General features: G+C 45.6%; 2 protein-coding genes across 8 annotated transcripts; one reads left to right on the top strand and one right to left on the bottom strand.

The window, feature by feature from the left end:
- Positions 1-3: 3 nt before the first annotated feature.
- Positions 4-9,944, top strand: LOC115384207 (nectin-2). Its single transcript, XM_030086514.1, has 7 exons — positions 4-131; positions 1,096-1,308; positions 1,401-1,724; positions 3,570-3,899; positions 4,778-5,062; positions 5,763-5,864; positions 8,366-9,944. Exons 2-7 carry the CDS (start codon positions 1,245-1,247, stop codon positions 8,368-8,370), a joined length of 1,110 nt encoding a protein of 369 aa, XP_029942374.1. The 5' UTR covers positions 4-131; positions 1,096-1,244; the 3' UTR covers positions 8,371-9,944.
- Positions 9,945-10,617: 673 nt separating this feature from the next.
- btla (B and T lymphocyte associated) lies at positions 10,618-20,465 on the bottom strand. Of its 7 annotated transcripts, none has more exons than XM_030086521.1 (6): positions 20,163-20,465; positions 18,805-19,128; positions 18,693-18,722; positions 18,503-18,622; positions 11,049-11,083; positions 10,618-10,966 (listed from the first exon to the last, which is right to left on the bottom strand). In XM_030086521.1, the coding sequence occupies exons 1-6, from the start codon at positions 20,230-20,232 to the stop codon at positions 10,844-10,846; spliced, it is 702 nt and encodes a 233-aa protein (XP_029942381.1). In that variant the 5' UTR covers positions 20,233-20,465; the 3' UTR covers positions 10,618-10,843. The 7 variants fall into 7 exon arrangements, with proteins under 7 accessions (XP_029942381.1, XP_029942379.1, XP_029942378.1 ...); XM_030086519.1 differs by lacking the exons at positions 18,503-18,622; positions 18,693-18,722; positions 18,805-19,128; positions 20,163-20,465 and adding exons at positions 11,165-11,281; positions 11,348-11,377; positions 11,455-11,778; positions 11,998-12,171; XM_030086515.1 differs by lacking the exons at positions 10,618-10,966; positions 11,049-11,083 and adding exons at positions 17,600-18,301; positions 18,384-18,418.
- Between the last annotated feature and the right edge of the window lie 2,011 nt (positions 20,466-22,476).

The following is a 22,476-nucleotide window of genomic DNA, read 5'->3' as shown; positions in this document are numbered from 1 at the left end:
GAACCGAGGCAGCAGGGACAGTCAGTCAGTTGTTGTAGTTGAAAGTGAGAAGGTCGGATTATGCGGCTCCACTTTGACTTTACCTGCAGCAGAGCTCATTTCAGCCTCAGACACCCAGCAGCAGTCTGCAGGTAGGTTTTAATCCGTCACTTCCAAATGCATATGCTGCCTTTGAGTTGTTAGAATTTCCTCTGGTTTGGACAGGCTTTTGATGTTTCTGTTAAAACTAATTTGTGTAATGTCAACATAGTTTCTGAAATAATGCTTTGCATTATTTCTTTTAGATGTGTTGAACCCATTACATTGGACTCCCTGTAATGTGATATTTTAATAGATTTCACACATCTTGAGTTCACATGTGGATGTATAGCAGATTTCAGGATGTAGGCTGTTAGCCTGGGTCCACTCCCCCCTTTGAACATGAAACACTCTTGTTACCAGACTGAGGAGAGGCTTTACATCTATTATTTCCATATGATTGTTGCAAAAAGTGCCTGAAACAACCTGCACCCTTCAGGTTTCTGAAGCTTTTCTTCTAGCTCACAGTAAAACTGACTGACTGGCTCAGCTTAGTTGGACGTCTGCAGTTTTTTTGTGGGTGGAGAAGTGTTTTAAGTGCTGCCCGACAGGAGCAGGGTGGGTGTTTGAAGCCAGATGCTTGGCACTGTAAAAGAGCAAATCGGCTCCAGTGAAGCTGTGAGGTCTGGACCTGGTGGTTTCACAGGTTTTGTTCTTCCCTTGGTCCAGTTTAGAGCTGAGTAATCACTGGGCTTGGCCGGTGTTTACACACACACACACACACACACGCACACACACCTGAGTGATTCACATTTTCGGGGCTCAGGGTTTTGCTTTCAGGCTATGATTTTGAAATCTCCAGGTCTAGACTCCTGCTTTAACGCTGCTGGATAATTACCCACTTCCTGTAGCAGAGATCATGCTGTGGATTTAAAACCTGCTTTCCACCCCAGGTGATGTTCGTTGAATCAGCACTGGCTGTTGTTGTTGTTGATGTTGCCACGGCAACAGCTTGTAAAGAGAAGTCTTATGGGGTGTTCATGATGCTCTGGCTTCTCGCTTCCCGTTACCTTACAGAACACCTGGCAGGTCCGTCTGCGCCGCAGCAGCAGCAGCACCGCCACGTTTCCTGGATCATCGGGAGGCCAACGAGGAGCGGACGGAGCTCCGGGTGGGTCCAGACGTGAAGCTGTGGAGGTTCTGGATGTGATCAGCTCCGGTGTACGATGTGTGGACCTGGTCTCGCCCTGTGCTTCCTGCTCTGGATCGGAGGAGTCTCCACCACTCAAGGTAGTGCCCCACTTCACTTTTCACATTTTCTTGAGGTTTTCGCCACATTAGCGGTTCAGAGTGACTCACCTGTTGTTTGCGTCTGATTCCAGGTGAGGTGATCGCTCCGGCCAGCCTGACGGCAGAGGCGGGGCGCCCTCTAGTGCTAGCCTGCAACATCACCACGGCGACAGGCAGCGAGGTCCTCCAGGTGCGCTGGCTGGACCAGAACGCCAAGCTCCTGCTGGCGTACGAGCAGCGCGAGCCGGTGCGCATCAGCCACCAGGCGAGCGGCGTGCGGCTCACCGCCTCGCACGGCGACACCAGCGCCATCACCATCGAGAACGTGCGGGCCGACGGCGGCGGCTGCTACCGCTGCGTCTTCGACGTCTTCCCCCAGGGGACGCAGGAGGGCTCCACCTGCATCAGCGTCACCGGTCAGCTAGATTTCTGTGTCTCGGCTTTCTTTCCACAAACACAAAGCTTTTCACTCGAGTGTTTATTGATAGAAGTTGTGTTTTTTGGACTCGGTTCTGTTTTGAGTCACACTGAAGGTTGTTTTCAGGAAGGGTGAAGTTTAAAGTGCCAGAGTGAGAGTCTCGCCTGACCCTTCCTGTTTTCACCATTAAATACGCACACACACTCCCACACTGACCTGTCCACCACAGTCACGTATTCTACAATTCTACAATTTCATTTAGCAGACGCTTTTGTCCAAAGCGACGCACAACACAAGCAAGAATACAGACATAAGAAAGAAACCATTAGTAAGTGCTTCAATTGCTTTAAGTGCGATTGGTCAAGGGAGTTGCCATCAAGTTGCAGAAGAGGAGCCACTACCCCCCTCTGTTTTTTTTTTGTTAATTTTTTGTCAACTTCGTCAGTGGTACATAAGTGCTGGGTTTTAGACCACCTGACCTATTGTTCCCCAAAGATGGAGTCGGATTAAGTCCCGAGGTGTTCTCTGAACAATTGAGTCTTCAATTGTCTCTTGAAAGTAGAAAGGGACTCGGCAGAACGCACAGAGTTAGGTCGTTCGTTCCACCATTTGGAAAAAAAGAGGAGAAGAGTCTGGAAAGAGATTTAGAGCCGTGCTGGGGTGGAAGCACCAGACGTCTCTCACATGCAGAGCGAAGTGGGCGTGAAGGAGAGTAGACCTGGATCAGGCAATCCAGGTAGGCCGGAGCCATTCTTGTAAGTGTTTTGTAAGCAAGGAGGAGAGTTTTGAATTTGATTCTGGCTGCAACTGGAAGCCAGTGAAGGGAGATGAACAGGGGAGTGACATGAGCTCTTTTGGGCTGGTTGAAGACCAGACGTGCTGCTGCATTCTGGATCATCTGTAGAGGTTTGACTGTACAAGCAGGGAGACCCGCCAGAAGAGAGTTGCAGTAGTCAATGCGCGACATCACGAGAGCCTGAACCAGAAGCTGTGTGGCCTGTTGGGTCAGGAAGGGTCTGATCTTCCTGATGTTGTAGAGGGCATAACGACAAGACCGAGAAACTGAGGCCACGTGAACCTTAAAGGTCAGCTGGTCATCAATCATGACACCCAGGTTTCTGGCTGAGTTTGTGGGCACAAGTAGGCTCGAGTGAAGTTGGACACTGATCTGAGGCTGGACAGATGGACAAGCTGGAAAGACCATGAGTTCAGTCTTAGACAGACTGAGCTGAAGGTGGCGCTCCTTCATCCAGGTGGAGATATCAGCCAGACGTGCTGATATCCGAGCTGCGACTGTCGTGTCGTCAGGTGGAAAAGAGAGGAAGAGCCGTCAGTCGTCAGCATAACAGTGGTAGGAGAAGCCATGGGAGCGAATCACTGCACCAAGTGAGGTGGTGTATATAGAGAAGAGTAAGGGGCCAAGCACTGACCCCTGAGGGACCCCTGTTGATAGGCCATGTGACCTTGACACCTCCCCTCGCCATGACACTCTGAAAGATCTGCCTGCCAAGGGTCAAGTAGGTTGTTGTTCTGCAGGTGTTCAGAGACTTGGTTAAATACTGAGCGCTCCAGTATTTTTGACAGGAATGGTAGAAGTGAGACTGGCCTGTAGTTTTCAACCTGGGCTGGGTTCAGATGAGGCTTTTTGAGCAGTGGGGTGATGCGGGCTTGTTTAAAAGTAACAGGAAAAATGCCGGTTTCCAGGGAGGAATTGACAATGTGCGTCACTGCAGGTTTGATTATGGGCAAGATGGTCTGCAGAATGCTGGTGGGTATTGGATCGAGAGGACATGTTGTAGGTTTTGAGCTCAGAAGAAGTCTTCTCCACTTCCTTCTCCCTCAGGTAAGGTGCACCTGGAGGGCAACCGGACGGCCGTGAGCGGGAAGCCGCTGACCCTGTCCTGCTCCTACAGCCTCCCCGAGCGCGTCCGCCAGGTGCTGTGGAGGAAGACGGCCGAGCAGGGCGACACCGTCACTGTGGCGTCCTACGCCAAGCACGGCCACTACAGCGTGGAGGAGGAGTTCAGGGGTCGGGTCCACCTGAGCCGGACGCTGGGGGACACCCAGCTGAGCATCCAGGTGGTGAGGACGGAGGACGAGGCCTGCTACACCTGCGAGTTCCACACGTACCCGGACGGCGCCCGGAGCGCCACCGCCTGCCTCTCCGTCTATGGTGAGGAAGAGCCGGAGGATGGTGGACGGAAAACGAGGCACAGCGTATTTATTATTGCCTCGCTCTCACTGATTCCACACCCTCACCTCCCAGCGTCCTGTTTCTGTTTTCAGTCAGGAACTTTTCTTCCACAGGAGCCCGGGAGGAAATGTGTGTCCCTGTGTGGACGCATACGTGTCAGATATAGCTCAGGAAAAGGAAGTGTCATGTGAAAAGAAAAGCGTAGGCGGTCCAGAGGTGAGAAGGCCTCATTAAACTCCTGTCCTGAACTCTTCTGGAGACGCACCGCCGGGCCCCTCGCTGCCACTTAACCTCCGAGACTTTTCCACCGCTGTGTGTCCGTGAGTTTGTGTGTGTGTGTGCGTGTGTTTTCAGAGTGATAATGAGGGAGGGGTGTCACTGAGGGGAAGGGGTGATTAATTTGGGATAAAGCCCAGGGGGGATGAGTGGTTCACTGTTCGCCCAGACACAGGGCTCCAGTGTGTGTGAGCGTGTGTGTGTATGTGTGTGTCCGTGCTACACAGGCCTTGCTTTTGTCTGCTCCGTCAGCACCGACGGTCCAGACACACACACCGAGTGAGTAAAAGCTGCTCGGCCTCCACTTTTCTGTCTGCCTTTTGTTTGCAGACCGGCTTGTTTTTGGCGTCTTCGGGCGGGCTGATTGACAGGCGGCCGATTTGCTCAATCCGAGGTCGCGGTGGCTTTGTGTGTGTGTCTGTGTGTGTGTGATCAGGAGACTCAGACACAACACAGTAACAAGACGATGAGGGCATTCGCCTACATAAACATGGTCCTATAATAGCACCATTTCCAAACTTCCCAAATCATCCCTCCGTCTAAGGAACCGTCTACTGTGATTCCCCGTTTCACCCTCACAGTTCTGCCCGAACCAGAAGTGAGCCACGTGACCTCGCCCTCAGGGGTCACTGAGGCCAAGTGCACCGCCCAGTCCCGCCCGGCGGCAGACATCACCTGGGATGTACGCGGCGACAACAGGACGTTGGGGCCGCCCGTTCTGTCGGTGTCCGATCAGGGCGATGGCACCACGATCATGACGAGCACGCTGATGTTCCCGTCGGCGCTGCTCAGCGACGTGGCCGTCAGGTGCATCGTGCAGCACCAGGGGCTGGACAAGCCGGTGACGCTGTTCCTCAACACCAATGGTGAGAAACTCTTCACCAAAATCTAACAATGATGTGAATAAAGTGGACTAATGAACTGCCTGAATGACTTTTCTGTTGGATATAGCTGTGTGTCATCTGCATAATAAATTTCAAAGTAATGTGGCAAGGTGAAGCAAATGTATCGAAAATAAGAGTGGATCCAGGTTGGAGCCCTGGTGAACTCCACACTCTACATGAGAGGAGGTGGCGGAGTCACAAGTTAAGTTTTAAATCCAAGATCTATGATACTGTTTCATACTTACTGGCACGTCACTTTATTTAAAATGAACATTTCTGAAGAGAGATGTCGACTGTTTTTTGCATCTCAGCTCTGATTTCCTGGACATTCTCTTGAAACGTGAGCTGCGATTAGCTTCAGCTGTGTTTTGCTTCAGCAGCCTTCAGTAACCTTTATTTATAGAAGCAGTGACATCTACATGATAGATGGTCACAGCGCATCATGAGGGAGTAATTAGGTGAAGGCATACAGTCATTTTCAGTCAGCCTGGCCTATAAATACCATACATTTTACCATCAGTGACCACTTTTGTTACTATTATATGTGAGTGTCTTCTCTGTGGTCAGTTGTGGCTGCTTTGTCGGGGTCTTGAATCCTATAATCTCTCTAGTAAACGACATAAATCTAAAGTGTCAGGAGCTAAAAGCGAGAGCATCAGTTTGTTTGTTTGTTTGTGTGCAGTGGCTCCAGTGACGGTGATCCTGCTGTCGGTTTGCGGCGTGGCCGCCGTGCTCCTCCTCTGCCTGTGTGTGTGCCTCTGCAAATGCTTCATCTGCACCAACGGTGAGTCCAGACTGCATGAAAAAAAAGCGACAAAAACTCCACATCTGCTCTGCAGCAGGTGAGCAGAGCCCATGTTGGCGTTCTTTGGTGTTCCTTCTCGACAGGATGGATTTATTGGAGAAATCCCCCCCTGCTGACAGGCAGAGATTTTGTTTGTACTGTGGCCCGTTTGTGCCGCCAAGTCTCCGAGTGCCTCTTATCACTGTAGCGACGGCGATGGAGTGTTCGCATTTCTCCTGGTTACACAAACACAAAACATCCTGCGGGTTTTATGAGACACCGCATACAAAAAAAAAACAACCAAAGAACAGGCCGATCAGAGGGGAGCGGATCGATACAAGGCGCCACCGAAAAGTTGATTTACAGGAAAACCGTCACGCCGTGTTGGCATTACACATCCTGTCTCCCTTGACTCCTGTCAACACCTTTCCCACAATCCTCTCTGGCCGTCATGGAAGCACAGGCGTAACGTGGACGCCGGCCCATTTCCCCTTCACCGTCAATTTTGTGCACACCGAAAAAAAAAAAAAAAAAAAAGTACATGGGTGGAGATACGAGCTTTTGGTGAGGTTGCCACTCCGATCAGCCAAACTAAAGTCTCAGAGGAAGAGAGACAAAAGCGGCGCTGACGTCTGGAGGTCGGGACGGTCCCACGGCTGCTCTGTTTGATCAACGTGCAGTTCAGCTTTTCGACCCGCAAAAAAGTGACGTCTGACTTTGATAAGATGAAACCTTTCTAAAAAAGTTTTTCCTTCAGCTCCTTGCCCTTTTTTTTTCCTGGATATGAAACACATTTTCCTCAAGTCTTAACAGTTTATCATCTTCCATAACTCCCACCTTTCCTTCCCTGTAATGATGAATCCGTGAGCGTCACAGAAAGCGGGAAGAGTTGTGTCCGACACTGAGTGAAGAGCTTCTGCTGTGCTCTAAGTTCTAGAGTTTGTTGGAATTCTTTCTCTTCCCGTGTATTTAAATGACGGTCTGAAGCCTCTTTGGCCTCGTGTTAGCGTTGGCGTACTGTTGGACCGAGGCATCGATTAAAAAAAGAGCCTTTCGTCTGAAAACAGACCTTCAGACTTTCTGCTCTGGTTGGAATTCTTCACCCAGGATTCCTGGTTTTCCAAGTCCTCCGGATCCTGAGCAGAATAACAAGTGGCCGCGAGTGATTGTGTGGAGTTAGCAGCCGGAATAAAAGCCCCCTCCTCCCTTTTCCTGGTCTAATCCTTCAGGCCAGGGGGAGAAAGACGACATTTAGGGGCCTGGCCGAGGGAGCAGCGACACGTTGACACTCTGCCCGGCTGATAACAACGTCTCCTCTCACACACACACTTGTACTGTGTTTCCCGCTCCAGCGTGGAGGGGGGGGTGTCAGGGACTTGGGTTTTTATTGTGACGGGATCCAGATGGTGAAGAGAGCAGTGAAGTACATATTTGGCAATGAAAGCTTCATAAACCCCTCCATGAGTGACAGTACTCTGTCAGGATCCCTGGTTTGAGTCCAGAGTTTCTGTGGAAGTGTTGCAGCTCATCATCAGCCTCGGTGTGAAACTAAATCAGTCCTGTGATTCACGCTTGGCTGCAGAATCCGCTGAAGAGTTGTGATGTCTACGGTCGAGGTCGAGCCCGGAGTGGGCCGCATGTCAGTCACTGTGGTTGCCGGTGAGTCAGTGAGCCTCGCTCAGCCTCGAACCCCAGCTGGGAAGAGCAGGGCCGGGCCCCAGGACCTTCCAGTAACACCCCGCCGGGCTATTTGCGGCTGCATTTCAGTGATTCCTGGCGTGGCCGCCGGGCGGAGAGGGAGCGCCGCCGTGCCACAAGGACAGGAAGTAGGCTGCAGATAAGGAGCTTGCATGTTTGAGCTGGCACCTCCTCGAGCTCTGCAGCAGGAAGCGAGGGGCAGGCGCCACATCCGACCCCGTAAACATGAACAGACCCTGAATCGTGTGGGCGCCGCCTCCGGCTCCTGAGAGATCAGAGCCGGGGAACAGGAACAAAAAGCTGCTCCGCTATTATCCTGAAAGAAACACGACTTCGGAGGACGATGAAGGTGACGCCCGCTGGTCAGCTCCCGGAAAAAAAAAACCGACCATTCCTGACAGAAACTTGTCGCTGTCGTGATAATTGGTTCAGCCTCGCCTCACTTTGCTGCCACATGAACTCTGGGGTGCGGCGTGTGGATTTTCTGCAAGGTTTCATTTCTCTCATGCATGTCACGTTTTGAGTACGAGTGTCTGTGTCTGTGTGTGTGTGTGTGTGTGTGTGTGTGTGTGTGTGTGTGTTTATCTTAGCATTCCTCTGGGAGACACGACAAGTGAGTGGGCGCATTGGTTTGCCTCACTCTGAAAAAAAAGCCCAGTTAGCAATAACTGAGCCCAGAATCCAACATGTGAACAATGTTGCACTACTCAGCCTGTTAGTGTTGGCACGGTGGAGCAGCGGTTCGCACCGTTGCCTCACTTAACCGACATATCTGAGCGGGTCTCCTCTGTGTTTACATGCAGACTGATGAGGAGGGATGCCGCAGGCAAGGAGGAAGGACCTCAACACTGCCACCTGCTGGGAGATCCTGCAACTACACGTGTAACACTGGAACTGGAGTCTGCCTGAGAGGATTCGACCGGAGAGACAACGTTGTTTTACACTTAAAAAAATGGAGCGCTAAAGTTCTAAATCCAGCTTCAAAAATTATTTAAAAAAACTTGTTACATATTTCCAGAATCAACATGACTTAAAAAAAAATTAAATTCTGCTTTAGTAAAAAAAAAAAAAGAAGAAGAAAATCTCGTAAAAAAAATTGGAATTACTTTTTTTAGAACAAAAAATAACTTCAACAGCAAATATTTTTTCATTTTTCTGAATTAACAAAAATTTCCTCCCCAAATTTTTTTTAAAAGTGTTACGTTTTATTCATTAAATATTTTTTCTTGAGTTAGTGATTTAAAGTCATACAAAACTTTTTTTATAAGTAAATGCCAAACATTTTTTCAGAATGTTTATTTAATTAAAATAACTTTTTTACTAAATAGATTTTTTTCACAAGTGCACAGTTTATTTTTTCTGCATTACCAAGTAACTTTTACTTCCTTGTTTGATTTAATCTTTTTTTTTTTAACATGAAACACTTTTGTTTTTTAGAGTTAAACATTTTAGTAAAAGGTTCAAACAGATCTTGTTGAATTAACCCTTTTTTAATTTCTTCAACTTACTGTGTTTTCACATAATTATGTTGGTAGTTTTGATAAGAGATGGTTATTTAATCTGCATTCATCTTGATTCCTAAAGCTTTGACTCATTTTTATTTTTTATTAATTCAGAAACATGTTTTTTTGAAAATTTTTCTCATAGTAATTGAAACAAACTACAATATGAAAGCCTGGCAAACACATATCTGTTTTTGTAAAAGTTATTCTGGATTTTATTTCTGCTTTTAAAGCAGGTGTTAAAAGGATTTGTGTGTCTTTTTTATCAGATTTAGTTTTGGGAAGTTGTTTAAAACATTTTTTTTTTTGCACTAAAACATGCAAACTGCAGACAAGTTTGCAGCTTGTAGACGCTAAATGTGACGGTCCCCTCAAGGAAAATGTCCTTTCAGGTCCTTTTTTAAGGCTGGTTATAACCCAGAGTCATTCTAACCTTGAAACAGTGTTATGTCACTTGACAACCTTCAATTTGTGGTCGTCAAACCCTCAAAACGGATGAAGAGAGGGGGGCACTTTTTGAACTTGGCAGGTTACGGGAAAGTCGAGCGCCGAGCAGGGCGGGAGGAAATGAAGCTTTATTTCTAGCTGCTGCAATGCGCTCGGTGGTTATGGCTCCTGTGTTTCTACATGAACTGACTAAAACTGCTGCCATCGCTGGAAAACGTCCAGAACTTTAAAACGAAATACAACTGGACATACCAGTGCTTTGTCTTTTAGCACAGCGTTGTGTTTAATTCTTTGGAGAGAGTCTGTCTGTAAAATAATTTAACTTGTGATTTCCTTGATTGTGTAATGTGTAAATGTTTGCCACAATGCTTTTTCTATTAGTTTTTGCTGTATTGAGTTTTAAAGAAATAAAGACTTGGGTTGTTTTCTTCATCGTCTCGGTTTAACAGAATTTTGATGTCTTCTCATATGTTGTGAACTATCATCGGATGGGTGAACGGTTCGATCCTATCGTCATTTTTATTCTCATTTTCCAGCCTCAAGCTGTAAAAACATGGGTGCTTTTTGGATTGGATCAGGTATAGGTGTATGGGTGTAATGAGGGAGGGTGTATCCTCAGGAGATCAACAGCCTCGATCAGTGTGTGTGTGTGTTTTTATTAGGAAGATTCTTTTCCTCAGGTGAAACAGATTTGATTATGAGTTTAAAATTATTTAAAAAAAAAGCTTTCAAAGAGATGCAGAAATTATGAAATCCTGAGGTTTTGTTCAATGAAGAAGGCTGAAATCCCCACACCACTGAACAAAACCTCAAGACTGGAGGACAGATTGGTCACTGCTGCCACCCAGAGGAGCAAAGTGGCATTACTCCAATGCGACATATTTAATAAGGGGTATTATTATCGATGTAATAAGTTAACAGAACTGGATGGATTCAGGACGGTGGTTGTCGTTTTTTCAGGTGAGTGAAAGTGTTTTCCTTTGTGCGTTTGAAGTGTTATGAATTTTTTTTACCACTAGATGGCAACATTGAGTTAAGCATTCATGAATCCTTCACGAAAGAGATGGGACTGAACAGAATCAAAATCAGTTTATTGCCATTTTACATCAATGTATGATGAAATCTTCCACAATTCCTCTTTATGTACAGATTTGTAGACATAAAAAGATACACAGTAATAAAAAAAACAATAATTTTATTTTCCGGATTGCATAGTAGACCCAGATTCAGAATCATAGCTTCTGAGTATATTTGAATCTGATCTCATCTGTTTTTTCTTTTCCTGGAAGAGGTATAAATTGATACTGGGTTACAGCTTCAGGATTTCTTTCTTCACGCCACATGAAGCCCTGCCCTCCGAGGACGAGCTCCGCCTCTTAGAGGCAGGGGGTGGTTTAAAGCAGTGTACACGACGACTGAGGCCGTCTCCTGGTGGGTCATGGGGATCACCATGTGCTGCAAACACCCAGAGGAGCTTTGTCAGTCTCATCTTTCATCGAGCAAACATTTCAATTAGCTTAAAATAAACTAACTATACCTGATTTTCACTTTGTTCTTCTTTCCTTGGTTTCCCTGCAACATCAACGTCTCTTGTTACTGAAAGTGTTTCCGTATTTCCATAAAGACAGAATATGTTTCTGCAGAGCAGCTCACCTTTACACCCTCGCATTACAGCCACAGATGTAATGATCACAATAAGGACCAGCGTGCCGATGGCCGCGGCCGAGTACACATACAGCCACTCTGTGGCTTCAGGGTCTGGGCTTCCTGCTGGGAGAGGAAGGGAAAGTGTAGAGCAGCTCATCAGCAACGATGGAAACGTGCAGACGTGGAAACTTGTGGAATTTATCCTGAACTCGTCGATGTCTGTGAATAAAGGAGAAAACTCCAGTTTGAGGTTGCAACAATCAAAAGGAGGAAATACAGAGAGGAACTCTACTCACCTTCCACCAAAACAGTGATTAAATGACTCCTTTCACTTCCAATTTGACATATAAATCGACCTGAGTCATTTCTTACAATGTTTGTGAAGATTAGATAATAAATCCCAGCGGTGCGACTCAGTGGTTTCCACTCTGTTTTAATACGGCTCTGCTTGCTGGAGTTGATGAGGACATCGCCCTCTTCATATTTATACCAGGACATGTTGGATGGTGTTTCTCCACAAAAATAAGATGTGCAGTTAATCCTCAGTTCATCTCCAATAACGGCTCTGTAGACGGTGTTGCGATGGACTCTAACCTCAGGCTGGCATTCAGACTCTTCACCTGCAGATGAACAAAGGATGGTGGAGTCAAGATTCAGGATTAATCTGCAGGAACATCACAAAAAATCCACAAAATGCAAACCTGGAGGGATTTCAGGTGAGTTTACATACTCTCCCTGAGCTTGCAACATGTTTTAGGGACTACTGTGTCTGAAAACATGTTAGATCAGTGGTTCTGTTAGAGGTTAGAGAAAAATCTGGAGGTCAGTGGTGTTCTTACTTTCAGCGTTGGCGTAGAGAAGCAGCGCAGACAGCATAAAGACATGCATCCAGCAGAGATCAGGCCTCATGATGTATCCGCTAGACACCCTCCTGTCGTCTCCTGGCTGCAGCCACATCCACTGAGAAAAATCTCAAACGAAGGAGAGAAATGTGTCCTAACAACCTGAAGCTTGCAGCTATTTCTGAATGTGTTTCACCGCCGCTCGGAGCAGAAACCTCCTGCAACGCTGACAGCCTCGGCTCTGCTTCCTCCTGCAGGCTGCTGTGGTTTGGCTGGAGGACCTGCACTGTGCTGAAGAGTAGGTGGGGGTGCTGTGGCCTCACGGCCTTTTCAATGTTTTTTGTGGTTTTCTTTGTCAGGTATCTCCATCAGTCATTCACCAGTATTATCTGATTGTCACGTAGACTGGAACTCTTGTGGTTTGACCTTCTGATATTACGGTAATATACTGGCTTCTCTGCTTCTATTCTTTTTCTTATTTTACTGTCTTCCAATTTTTTAAATGTGTTTTTTAGTGAGACTCCAGAAGACTCTAAAGGACTCCAAAGACCCGACCGTCACCCACGAGGGTGAGAAACTGCACTACAGAACTGACTGCTCATGCTCAACAAAGAAGATGGAATCCTAAAACCTCTCCCGCTGAAGTGAGATTCAGAGGTTTAGTGGCTTTTATCCCACCGTCAGGCTCCTGGAAGATCTTGGAGTCATTAGCATACAAAGTGAATTGTGGTATTTTTCAGATTTTACAGACATCATTAATGTACAGAATAAAGTATTTTGGTCCCAATACTGACCCCTGGGGGACGCCACGAACAATGTCCAAGCAGGAAGACTGAGAATCACCTGTTTTCACAAACTGATGTCTGTTGCTTCAGGAACTTTTCATCCACTTTAAAGCTTCTCCCCTGACACCATAACGCTCCAGTTTCCTTTTTTTTAATGATCGATTGAGACAAATGCTTCTTATATTATATATTAATGAATACATATGTGTCAAATTAAATAGAAGGGTTGTGAATATGGGAAACAATGCATGAATTGAACATCAAACAATATTTATTCATAAAAAGCTACCCTCGGGTTCAGTCAGATTTATTTTCCCTTAAAAAATAATTCAATCAGGCAGCAGCATGGTCAGCATATTCCTGAGGACCTTTTTTCCGTCTTCCTGTTTGTGCTGAATGGAACTTTATCAAATATACTCAGGTAAGTTTGAAGCTTTTTTTCAAAAAAATATTTTTTAGACAAACGGTGTTAATATAAGATGCCAATAATTGGCAACTTGATGGCCTCAGGCCAAATGTGTCTGATAATCTAAACTTATCTAACTTATCTAAGGGACAGAAGTAAAATCCCATTTTATTAGAGAAAGGTGGGATAAGTTCTTCTTTCGTTTACTTTTTTTTCGTCACATTTTCTTCTCGCTATTTTAATGCCTTTCTATTTTGCTGTTCTGTGTTTGAAGAAACGGTGGTGTTGTGGAGTTTGCAGAACCGGAGCAGTCAGGTGTGTGAAGACGGCCTTTTGTTGACACATCCGCTGACAGCTGTCAAACAGTCAAAACCACCACGACAGGTTACTTCCGCCTTTTCACCCTCCACTGTGCACCACACAAGGGCTGTGTTCGAAACCGCATACTGCCTACTACATCCTTCCATACTCATACTGTCCATACTGCATCCTGCATGCTCAGCCCATCAGACAGTATGCAAAGCGTTTACACTACAGCATACTACATAATAACCCACAATGCATTGCACTCCTCCCCGAGCCGAGAAATCGACCTGGTAAAGCTGATTTCACTTTAGCTCTAAACTCTTCAAATGTATAACTTCATCAAGATTTTTCCTGTCCGTCGTGTTGCATCTTGGGTAAGTTCAGTATGAGTAGTGAACTCACAATGTCTACTGGCGAATGCAGTATGCATCCGGGAACTTCTCCCATACTCCAAATCGCATACTGCCAGTGTAAACGCTCTGCATACTCAATAAGTTAGTATGAGCAGTAGGTAAGTATGCGGTTTTCGAACACAGCCATAGATTGACACCACACCTCCCCATGTCACCAAACCCCACCCCTTGTGAGAAAATCCTCATCCACAGACACCACAGTATGTGTTGTCTTTCTTCTTTATCAACAGATTTTAGACTTCTTGAGTGTTTTGGATAAAAGATTGCATGCACAATTACGTCTCATCATTTTTATGCATATTTTCCTGATCCACTCTAACATTCAGAGAGAAATCAGGGAGATGCAGAAATTACAAAGATGCTGCAACATTATTCATTGAATGTTTTGGTGCTTTGGTGCTGGAATACTCCAGAACTGGAACCTACCTGGAGGACTGAGAAGTACGGGGAGCTGAGAGACATGAGGAATGACAGGAAGGTGAGGAAGGCTGAAATCCCTACCTCAAGTCTTGATTGCTCACTGCTGCCACCCAGAGGAGAAAATTGGCATTACTTCAGTGTTGCAGCAGCCTCCACACCACACAGAGATGCGTGTTGCTGAGTAAATAACTGAATATAATGTTTTTTTTTTTGTTTTTTTTTGGTGAACCTTCTCAAAATGTGGATATCATCTCTATTATTATTTTTGGGTTATTTCTGTGTTGTTTTGCCCAGAGCTTCATATTTGTCTGTATATGGTTCCGGGGGTCATTAATTAGTGACGCACAGGTAAGACGTGTGCTGATGCTCTCTTTCCTAATTGTTGTTCCAGCGGCCATAAAATACTGTTAGGCTCTTCAAAACTTCATAAAACACTTAAGGAACAGATACTAATGATTGTTGGGTGAATTTTGATCCGAGTTTTGATCGATAAAACTTACGTTTTAAAACGATTTTCTGACAATCTTTTGCCTGTGTTTGGCCTGCTGCAGGAGAGAGAGAACTTTCACCGTTGCCTGTGTGTGTGTGTGTGTGTGTGTGTGTGTGTGTGTGTGTGTGTGTGTGTGTGTGTGTGTGTGTGTGTGTGTGTGTGTGTGTGTGTGTGTGGTGTGTGTGTGTGTGTGTGTGTGTGTGTGTGTGTGTGTCGCGGTTTCTGACCTCTGCCTCTCTGTTATAGGTGGGTTTTGGTATCTTGTTTCTGTTGGATATTGTTTATTTGCTGTTTAATGTACATATATTAAAAAAAAAAAAGCCGGACGGCTTCTGATGAGGACAGAGAGAACTTTCACCATTGCCTGTGTGTGTCGCTGTTTCTGACCTCTGCCTCTCTGTTATAGAATAAACGTGCCGATCCTAAGGTGTGTGAGCAATCATTTCAAGTCTGCTACATGCAGTTGGTCACAATGTTCTCAGTGGTGCATCTTCAGAATGGAGTGAGGAGGGGGGAGGAGGGGGGGGGGGTGTCTCCTCATCTTGTACATGCCCTGCTGTACTTGACCAGTGACTGTGTTCACCGACCAGGTGAGCTTGTCTGTGATGGTGAGCTGACCACCTCCCGGGGGTGTTACTGTAGATGTAATAGTTCACAGAATTCAAGGCTGTTTTTGTTCTTCAGGTGAGATGAAGTCTTCTGTTTTGAACGTGTAGGTGTCATGAGCTTTTTGCTCCACTAGATGGCCACGTTGAGTTAAGTTTTAACGAATCCCTGACTGAAGAGATGGGACTGAGCAGAGTCACACTCAGTTTTTTGTCATCATACATCAGTGTATGACGAAATTGTCCCCAACTTCTCATCTTTAAATACAGACATGTAGGCATGAAAACATATGCAGTAATTAAAAAAAGCGTAAACAGTATAAAATCTGCAGCGCGCTGTGGCAGTTACAGTGGCTTCACACTGTCTGAAGTGTGTCTGAGCAGGGAGGGCGGAGTGTGAACCCGGTGGTAACCCCCCTCCCCCGTTGTCTTGAGTATAGCGAGCACCAGGTTGTGGTCCTGCAGCCCTCAGCCAGATGTGACACCTCGTGCCTGCTCGTGTGAGGGTGGAGGAGGTGCGGCGTCCTGTTCTCACCTGATGTGGTCTGTCTGTGTGAGCAAGTCCAGGATCCATGAGCAGAGTGAGGAGCTGGGTGCAGGATGCAGCGCGAGCTGCAGAAACACCTCTGCAAGGCTGCAGCCTCCGGGTTACGTGACATTAGAACCACAGATCAGAGCATCCTACATACTCCCTGAACGTTTAAAAAAAAAATCACTGTTACGAAGCGTCACGTAGACACCGAAATGATCTGAATCACCACCGATTTTAATTTTTTCCCCCTGCGCTGTGAGAAGAGCTTCCTGTTTCAGATGTGGAGGCCTTCACAGGTTGTGGAGATTATGATGCAGATTCTTGGACGTGAACCAGCTGTTTCAGTCAGAACCGAAAGGCATCGCTTCCTGGGTTTGATCTGATTCCTTGACCAACGCCTTCCCACATCCGCTGTGAGAACGGCTTCTCTTCCTCTTGGTTCCAGGTATCGATGTTTATCAGGATGACAGAAATCTGAACCCCAGAATGCAGAAGTGATGTTTGAAGCCGTGTTTGTGGTTTTTATTCAACTTTAATCTTCATCGACATGAGCGGTGACTGAATCTGCTACCGGCTCCGAGTTCCTAATCGTTTGCGATCGTTTCGGTCAGGATCAGCGGTCGTTTTCGTAGATGTGGACGTAGCGGCCTCGACTCCTGAGCCTCACAGACGGAGTCTTCCTGGAGTTTTCTGCACAAACAAAGACGGGTGAGATCAGCTCTGTGCACGCTCACTTTAAGTGAGCAGGAGTGAGTTTACCTGTGCACGTGATGATCAGGACGACGGCGAACAGCAGGATCACCACCACTCGGTACACGAAGAGCCACATTATGTCCGGACAGTCTGCAGGGCCAAGGCGGGACACCTCGTCTTCAGGATCAAATTAAAAGTTCAGATTATTGAATTTTGGCTCACAGGAAGCAGAAAAATTCACGCTGCAGGTGTTACGGCTCAAAGAGCATCCAGGTCAGGTCAGACCCGCCGTGTGGTTTTCACTTCTGTGCTTCTTATCAAACATGTTCAGCGTGACACCGGACTGTGTTTAAAAAGACCCCAATAAATGTTTTAAATCCATCAGAGGAACAAAACGATGGACTTTCACTCGTGAATTCTGAAAGTATTCCACGTAAATGCAAAGTTTAACAAAAATACATGTGTATATTATGGAAAATACCAATGTGTGTGTTTCTATGCAGGGTTGTGTCGACAATGAATATTAGAATTTGACCATTTTCATCTGTTCCGAGGTCAAAACCTGCAAGTTTATAATGCGTTATAATTCTAAAACATTTCTAAGTCCTTGTCACAGATGTTGCCGGAGTCTTTCCACTGGAGTTGAGCTGCTTTTTGACTTTACTGGATGTGGAAGTAGGTCAAAGTGCGGAGGAAGAGGGACTCACCGGCGGCGTGCGCAGCGGGGGTGAGCAGGAAGCAGACTCCCAGGATGCTCCGGCCGTCCCAGGGCTTCATGGTGGAGGATCCGGCTCCGCCGTCTGAACTGTACCTGAGCGACTCTCTGTGTGGTTCGTTCAGCTTCCTGTTTCTGTTGACGCGTGTCTCAGATGGGTGTGTGTGTGTGTGTGTGTGTGTGTGGTCTCGCCGCACCACGAAAACATGTTAAACACACAGATTTCAGCTGAAGTAGAACTGAATAGAATTTAATTAATCTGATTGCACGAAAAAACAAAGTAACATTCTCTCAGATTTACAATCAATGAGTCAAACATTGCTGCGACGCTTCACATGTGAGGTTTTTTTTTTTTTCCAGAGGAAATTCAAGTCATGGGTCTGTAACGTCATAGTCTGAAGTCTAAAACATTCCAAATAACACCTTAAACCACATTAAAAAAACACATTTATCGGAAGCAAAATGTTCACATTCAGCATTCATCTGTCCACACATCTGTTGGTTTTCCGTAAACAACACGATCGGATGGTTTCAGGACTGGAAATATACATTTGGTGACGCTTTCTGACACTGTTCACATGAGAAATGGACTCAGATTCAAGGAGACAGGATAGAAACTGAGAAAACTGAAGGGTTTTCTGTCATTCACGCCACGCGGATGGCCGCGTACTCCGACGGCTCCTCGGTCGGCCTCGGAGGCCGGACTCGGCCCCTCGGTGGCAGCGGGTGATTGAGAGTCGCGTAAAAAATGGAGGATCCCGCCTCCCGCTCCTCCCTCTCCCCTCTCTCCTGATTGCTGCCTTGCCTCGGCTGTGTTTTCCTGCGGGTGGAGCTCCTGCACGGCGGGCCGGAGGGGCTCCTGCGCGGCGGGGCGGAGGGGCTTCCGCCCGGCGAGGCCTGTGGGAGGGGCTGCTGGGTCATGGGGATCACCATGTACTGCAAACACCCAGAGGAGCTTTATCAGTCCCATCTTTCACTGGGCAAAAATTTGAATTAACTAAACGTAAATGAACTATACCTGATTTTCTCTTTGTTCTTCTTTCCTTGGTTTCCCTGCAACATCAACACTGTTACACTGAAACACTGTTACTGAAAGTGTTTCCATAAAGACCGGAGTGTTTCTGCAGAGCAGCTCACCTTTACACCCTCGCAACGCAGCCACAGATATAATGATCACGATGAGGACCAGCGCGCCGATGGCCGCGGCCGAGTACACGTACAGCCACCACTCTGTGGCTTCAGGGTCTGGGCTTCCTGCTGGGAGAGGAAGGAAAAGTGTAGAGCGGCTCATCAGCAGCGACGGAAACGGGCAGATGTGGAAACTTACTTGTGGAATTTGTCCTGAACTCGTCGATGTCTGTGAATGAAAGAAAAAAAACCCTCTAGTTTTAGGTTGTAACAGCGCAAAGAGAGGAAATTCAGAGAGGAACTCCACTCACCATCCACTGAAACAGTGATTAAATGACTCCTTTCACTTCCAATTTGACATGTAAATTGACCTGAGTCATTTCTTACAATGTTTGTGAAGATTAGATAATAAATCCCAGCAATGTTACTCAGTTGTTTCCACTCTGTTTTAATACGGCTCTGCTTGCTGGAGTTGATGAGGACATCGCCCCCTTCATATTTATACCAGGACATGTTGGATGGTGTTTCTCCACAAAAATAAGATGTGCAGTTAATCCTCAGTTCATCTCCAATAACGGCTCTGTAGACGGTGTTGCGATGGACTCTAACCTCAGGCTGGCATTCAGACTCTTCACCTGCAGATGAACAAAGGATGATGGAGTCAAGATTCAGGATTAATCTGCAGGAACATCACAAAACATCCTCAAAATGCAAACCTGGAGGGATTTCACTGTGAGTTTTCATGTTATTCCTGAGCCTGAAACACGTTTTATCGACTACTGTGTCTAAAAACATGTTAGATCAGTGGTTCTGTGAGAGATTAGAGGAAAATCTGGAGATCAGCGGGATACGCCTCACAATAATATATAACACTGTGTATCCACACAGATTCAGGGAGGAGCAAAGTCCATAAATGCCATCACCAAGGTATCTGAGGTGAAAGTGTTTACCACTTCTCCACCGTGCCGCTTCATAAGCAGAAGTTGATCTGGTCAGAAATGCAGAAGCAGCTTTCAGGTTTTCACTTTCTGTCAAAGCGACTTCTGACATGTTTGGATGAGTCACCGGCTTCGTTTTGAGGGAAAATATGCATTTTTGTGTCTCCCTTTTTTCAAAGAAAAGCTAATTATTTCCATTTCGGCTCCCACGTATATGAGAAACCCCCTCATGAGGTGGTAGAGACTAACAGAAAGTACTGTATTATTTGCATGTGAATCAGATTTTCTCAATGGAAATGCACCTGATTCAGTCTTCCACCTCCGTTTTGATTTTTTTTTTTTTTTTTTTTTTTTTTTTTTAGAAAACAGCAGGAATCTTTAATACGCAGATGTAAATCTGATCTTTAAAGACGCAATTCTGAACTGGATGATCGTGACCTGAAAGGGTCACGGCTGTTTGCTAAAGCAAGAAAAACAATGCGTCAGCTTGATATACAGGTGATTTAATAATAAAGGGAATATTTCCCTGTTTATATTGCCACTCTGTTGGTAAACTTTAGCTTTTTCAGGTTTAAGGATTGAGCGAATTTAAAAACGGACTGACGTTCCCGTTCCTGTTCTTGACCTTGACACCGATCGCAGTTTCCGCCCAGAATCTGCTTCGTGGAGACAAAACGACAGAAGCTGCACTGGAAACAAAGCGAACACTGCACAAAGAAAGGTGTTCTTACCTTCAGCGCTGGTGTAGAGAAGCAGCACAGACAGTATGGACACATGCATCCAGCAGAGCTCGGGCCTCATGATGGAAGCTCTCAGACGCCCTCCTGTCGTCTCCCGGCTGCAGCCACATCCACTGAGAGAAATCTCGACCTCATCATAATTTACTTGAATGAAAAAGAGAAATGCAACCTAGCAATGTGCAGCTTCCTCTCTCTGAGAGAAGTTCATTCCCCGTGTCTCTGAGCAGAAACCTCCTGCCACACTGACAGCCTCGGCTCCGTCTTCTTAATCACTTCTCAGCAGCGTTCGAGCTGACTTCCTCCCCCTCTCTCGACTCCTTTAATCTTGCACTTCATGCAAACTGCTTCTTCCTGCAGGCTGCTGTGGTTTGACTGGAGGACGTGCGCTGTTGTCGAAGAGTAGGTGGGGATGCTGTGGCCTCACGGCCTTTTTTAACGGGTGTGAGCGTGTGGTTTTCTTTATCAGGCGCCTACATCACTCATTCACCAATATACACTGATGGTGACATCAAAAGGAACCCTTGTGGTTCGGCCTTCATAAATTAATATCAAGGCTTATCTGCTTCTATTCTTTGTATAATTTGATGGTCTTAAAATGTTCTCATGTGAAATGTGTTCCAGAACTACATTTAGAACGACGTGTTTTATAAGTGGAGTACAAATGCTACATTCAAGTGAGAGTTCAATACACCTTGAGAACGTTTAAAAGAAACGACTGGCAATTTTTCATGTACATGAGAAGATTATACTGTATACGTATTAGTGATAACAGCGCCGACCTGTGGCGCTCAGTGTGAAGCACAGGCTCAATCACCACGAATCAGTGGATCATGGGCCAATTAAAACTTATTAAATGTATAGAAAATACAAAAATAGAAGTTCTTTTATTTCATTAAGCCTACACAATCTCATAAAATTCAAATTATTATAATTGAAATGAATATTTATTAGTAAAATAAAAACGATGTTTTAATAAAAAAAGAAACTTTCAGGATGACGTCAGACTATTTGACCACGTGGTCTTGTTGCTATGGAATCCCTAGAAACTAAAGACGAATTCGTTTATTTGTAATAATTTTTTAAGGATTGAAACATAGTTGCCAGTGAGCGATGTGTCAAAAATAATAATCCTCTATTTATTCATCAATTATTATTTTTTAAAATGTATTTAGACTGCTTCTTTTAAACTACGCAATTGTACTTCCGGGTGTCCCTCACTTTGTCCAATCAGAACTCTCCACTCACCTTTTTGCACGTAGATGGAATTTTTTCTTTTTTTTTCCTCCCCAGTAAACAACAGATTCTGTACTTCTCACTGGGTATGAAGAACGACGAACCGGACCGGATGTATTGAGAAAACACAACCTTTGAACTGAAATTATATCTAGTTTTTCCGTGTTTTTCATGATTCTGCTGACAGGAAAAGCTGACACTGGGTGAGTCAGATGTTCTTTGGTGAAACAAAGAAGTTATATCTGTTACAGTAAATAAATTGGTGTCATTTGTATTATTTAATCTCTATATATTGGAGAATCAATTGGTGTCTTTCAGAGAGTTCAGTCTGGAAATATTGAAGAATGTTTTTATGGTATTTGTGATAATGTAGTAATGTAGAAAAGTTATCCATGTGGCTACACTGGTAAATATGTTGGATACAGTCTGAATATATATGTATATATATATATATATATATATATATATATATATTCCTAAATGCATTGGTGCAAAAACTCAGATGTGTAAGAAATATCTCAATTTGATGCTAGTTTAGTTTATTTATCTGTGTGTTTATACTTAGTAAAAATGTGTAAAGAAGCAGTGACGCTAGGATTTGTCTTGTTTTGTTTATCCCGGGAATAATCTGAACAAGAACTTCGATTTCAGGACAAGCTGGGATATCGGCGCCGCGCCTTGAAATTGAAGCCCATTGGCTGCTGGGATAATCCATTTGGATGGAGGAACCTGGAGTTTTAAAGTAAGCTCGTCTTAAACTTGTCTGTTTTAGTCTTCAGCCGGCCGGGCCTCGGGGAAACACATGTTAGACGACCCTTTGACCTTTAATATCCGCTGAGTTTATTTGCTGCGTGGCCCCCCTCCTCCCGCCTCACCCCTGCTCCTATGCGTATTAAATCAGATATGCCGAACGGCGGAGCGCCCCCACCCCACCACCCACCTCTTACTTAACCCTCCGTGACCTCAGGTTTTCCTAAGTAAATTGATTTAGGGCAGAGTCTCCGCTCTGTTTGCTGTGACGGAGCGGGCGGCTCTATTGACCTTAATACAGAGGGAGCAGATTAATAAAGAG

This window comes from Salarias fasciatus (genome assembly GCF_902148845.1).
Source record: "Salarias fasciatus chromosome 23 unlocalized genomic scaffold, fSalaFa1.1 super_scaffold_20, whole genome shotgun sequence".
Classification (NCBI taxonomy): Eukaryota; Metazoa; Chordata; class Actinopteri; order Blenniiformes; family Blenniidae; genus Salarias; species Salarias fasciatus.
This window is presented reverse-complemented; position numbering and strand designations above follow the sequence as displayed.

Excerpts from the sequence above, each read along its gene's own strand:
- LOC115384207 (XM_030086514.1), top strand. The coding sequence starts at position 1,245 with ATGTGTGGACCTGGTCTCGCCCTGTGCTTCCTGCTCTGGATCGGAGGA. Across the intron at positions 1,725-3,569 it reads CACCTGCATCAGCGTCACCG|GTAAGGTGCACCTGGAGGGC; the intron begins GTCAGCTAGATT and ends CTTCTCCCTCAG. Across the intron at positions 3,900-4,777 it reads CGCCTGCCTCTCCGTCTATG|TTCTGCCCGAACCAGAAGTG; the intron begins GTGAGGAAGAGC and ends TCACCCTCACAG.
- btla (XM_030086515.1), bottom strand. The coding sequence starts at position 20,232 with ATGAGGCCCGAGCTCTGCTGGATGCATGTGTCCATACTGTCTGTGCTG. Across the intron at positions 18,723-18,804 it reads AATCACTGTTTCAGTGGATG|ACATCGACGAGTTCAGGACA; the intron begins GTGAGTGGAGTT and ends TTTCATTCACAG. Across the intron at positions 18,302-18,383 it reads AAGAACAAAGAGAAAATCAG|TACATGGTGATCCCCATGAC; the intron begins GTATAGTTCATT and ends GGGTGTTTGCAG.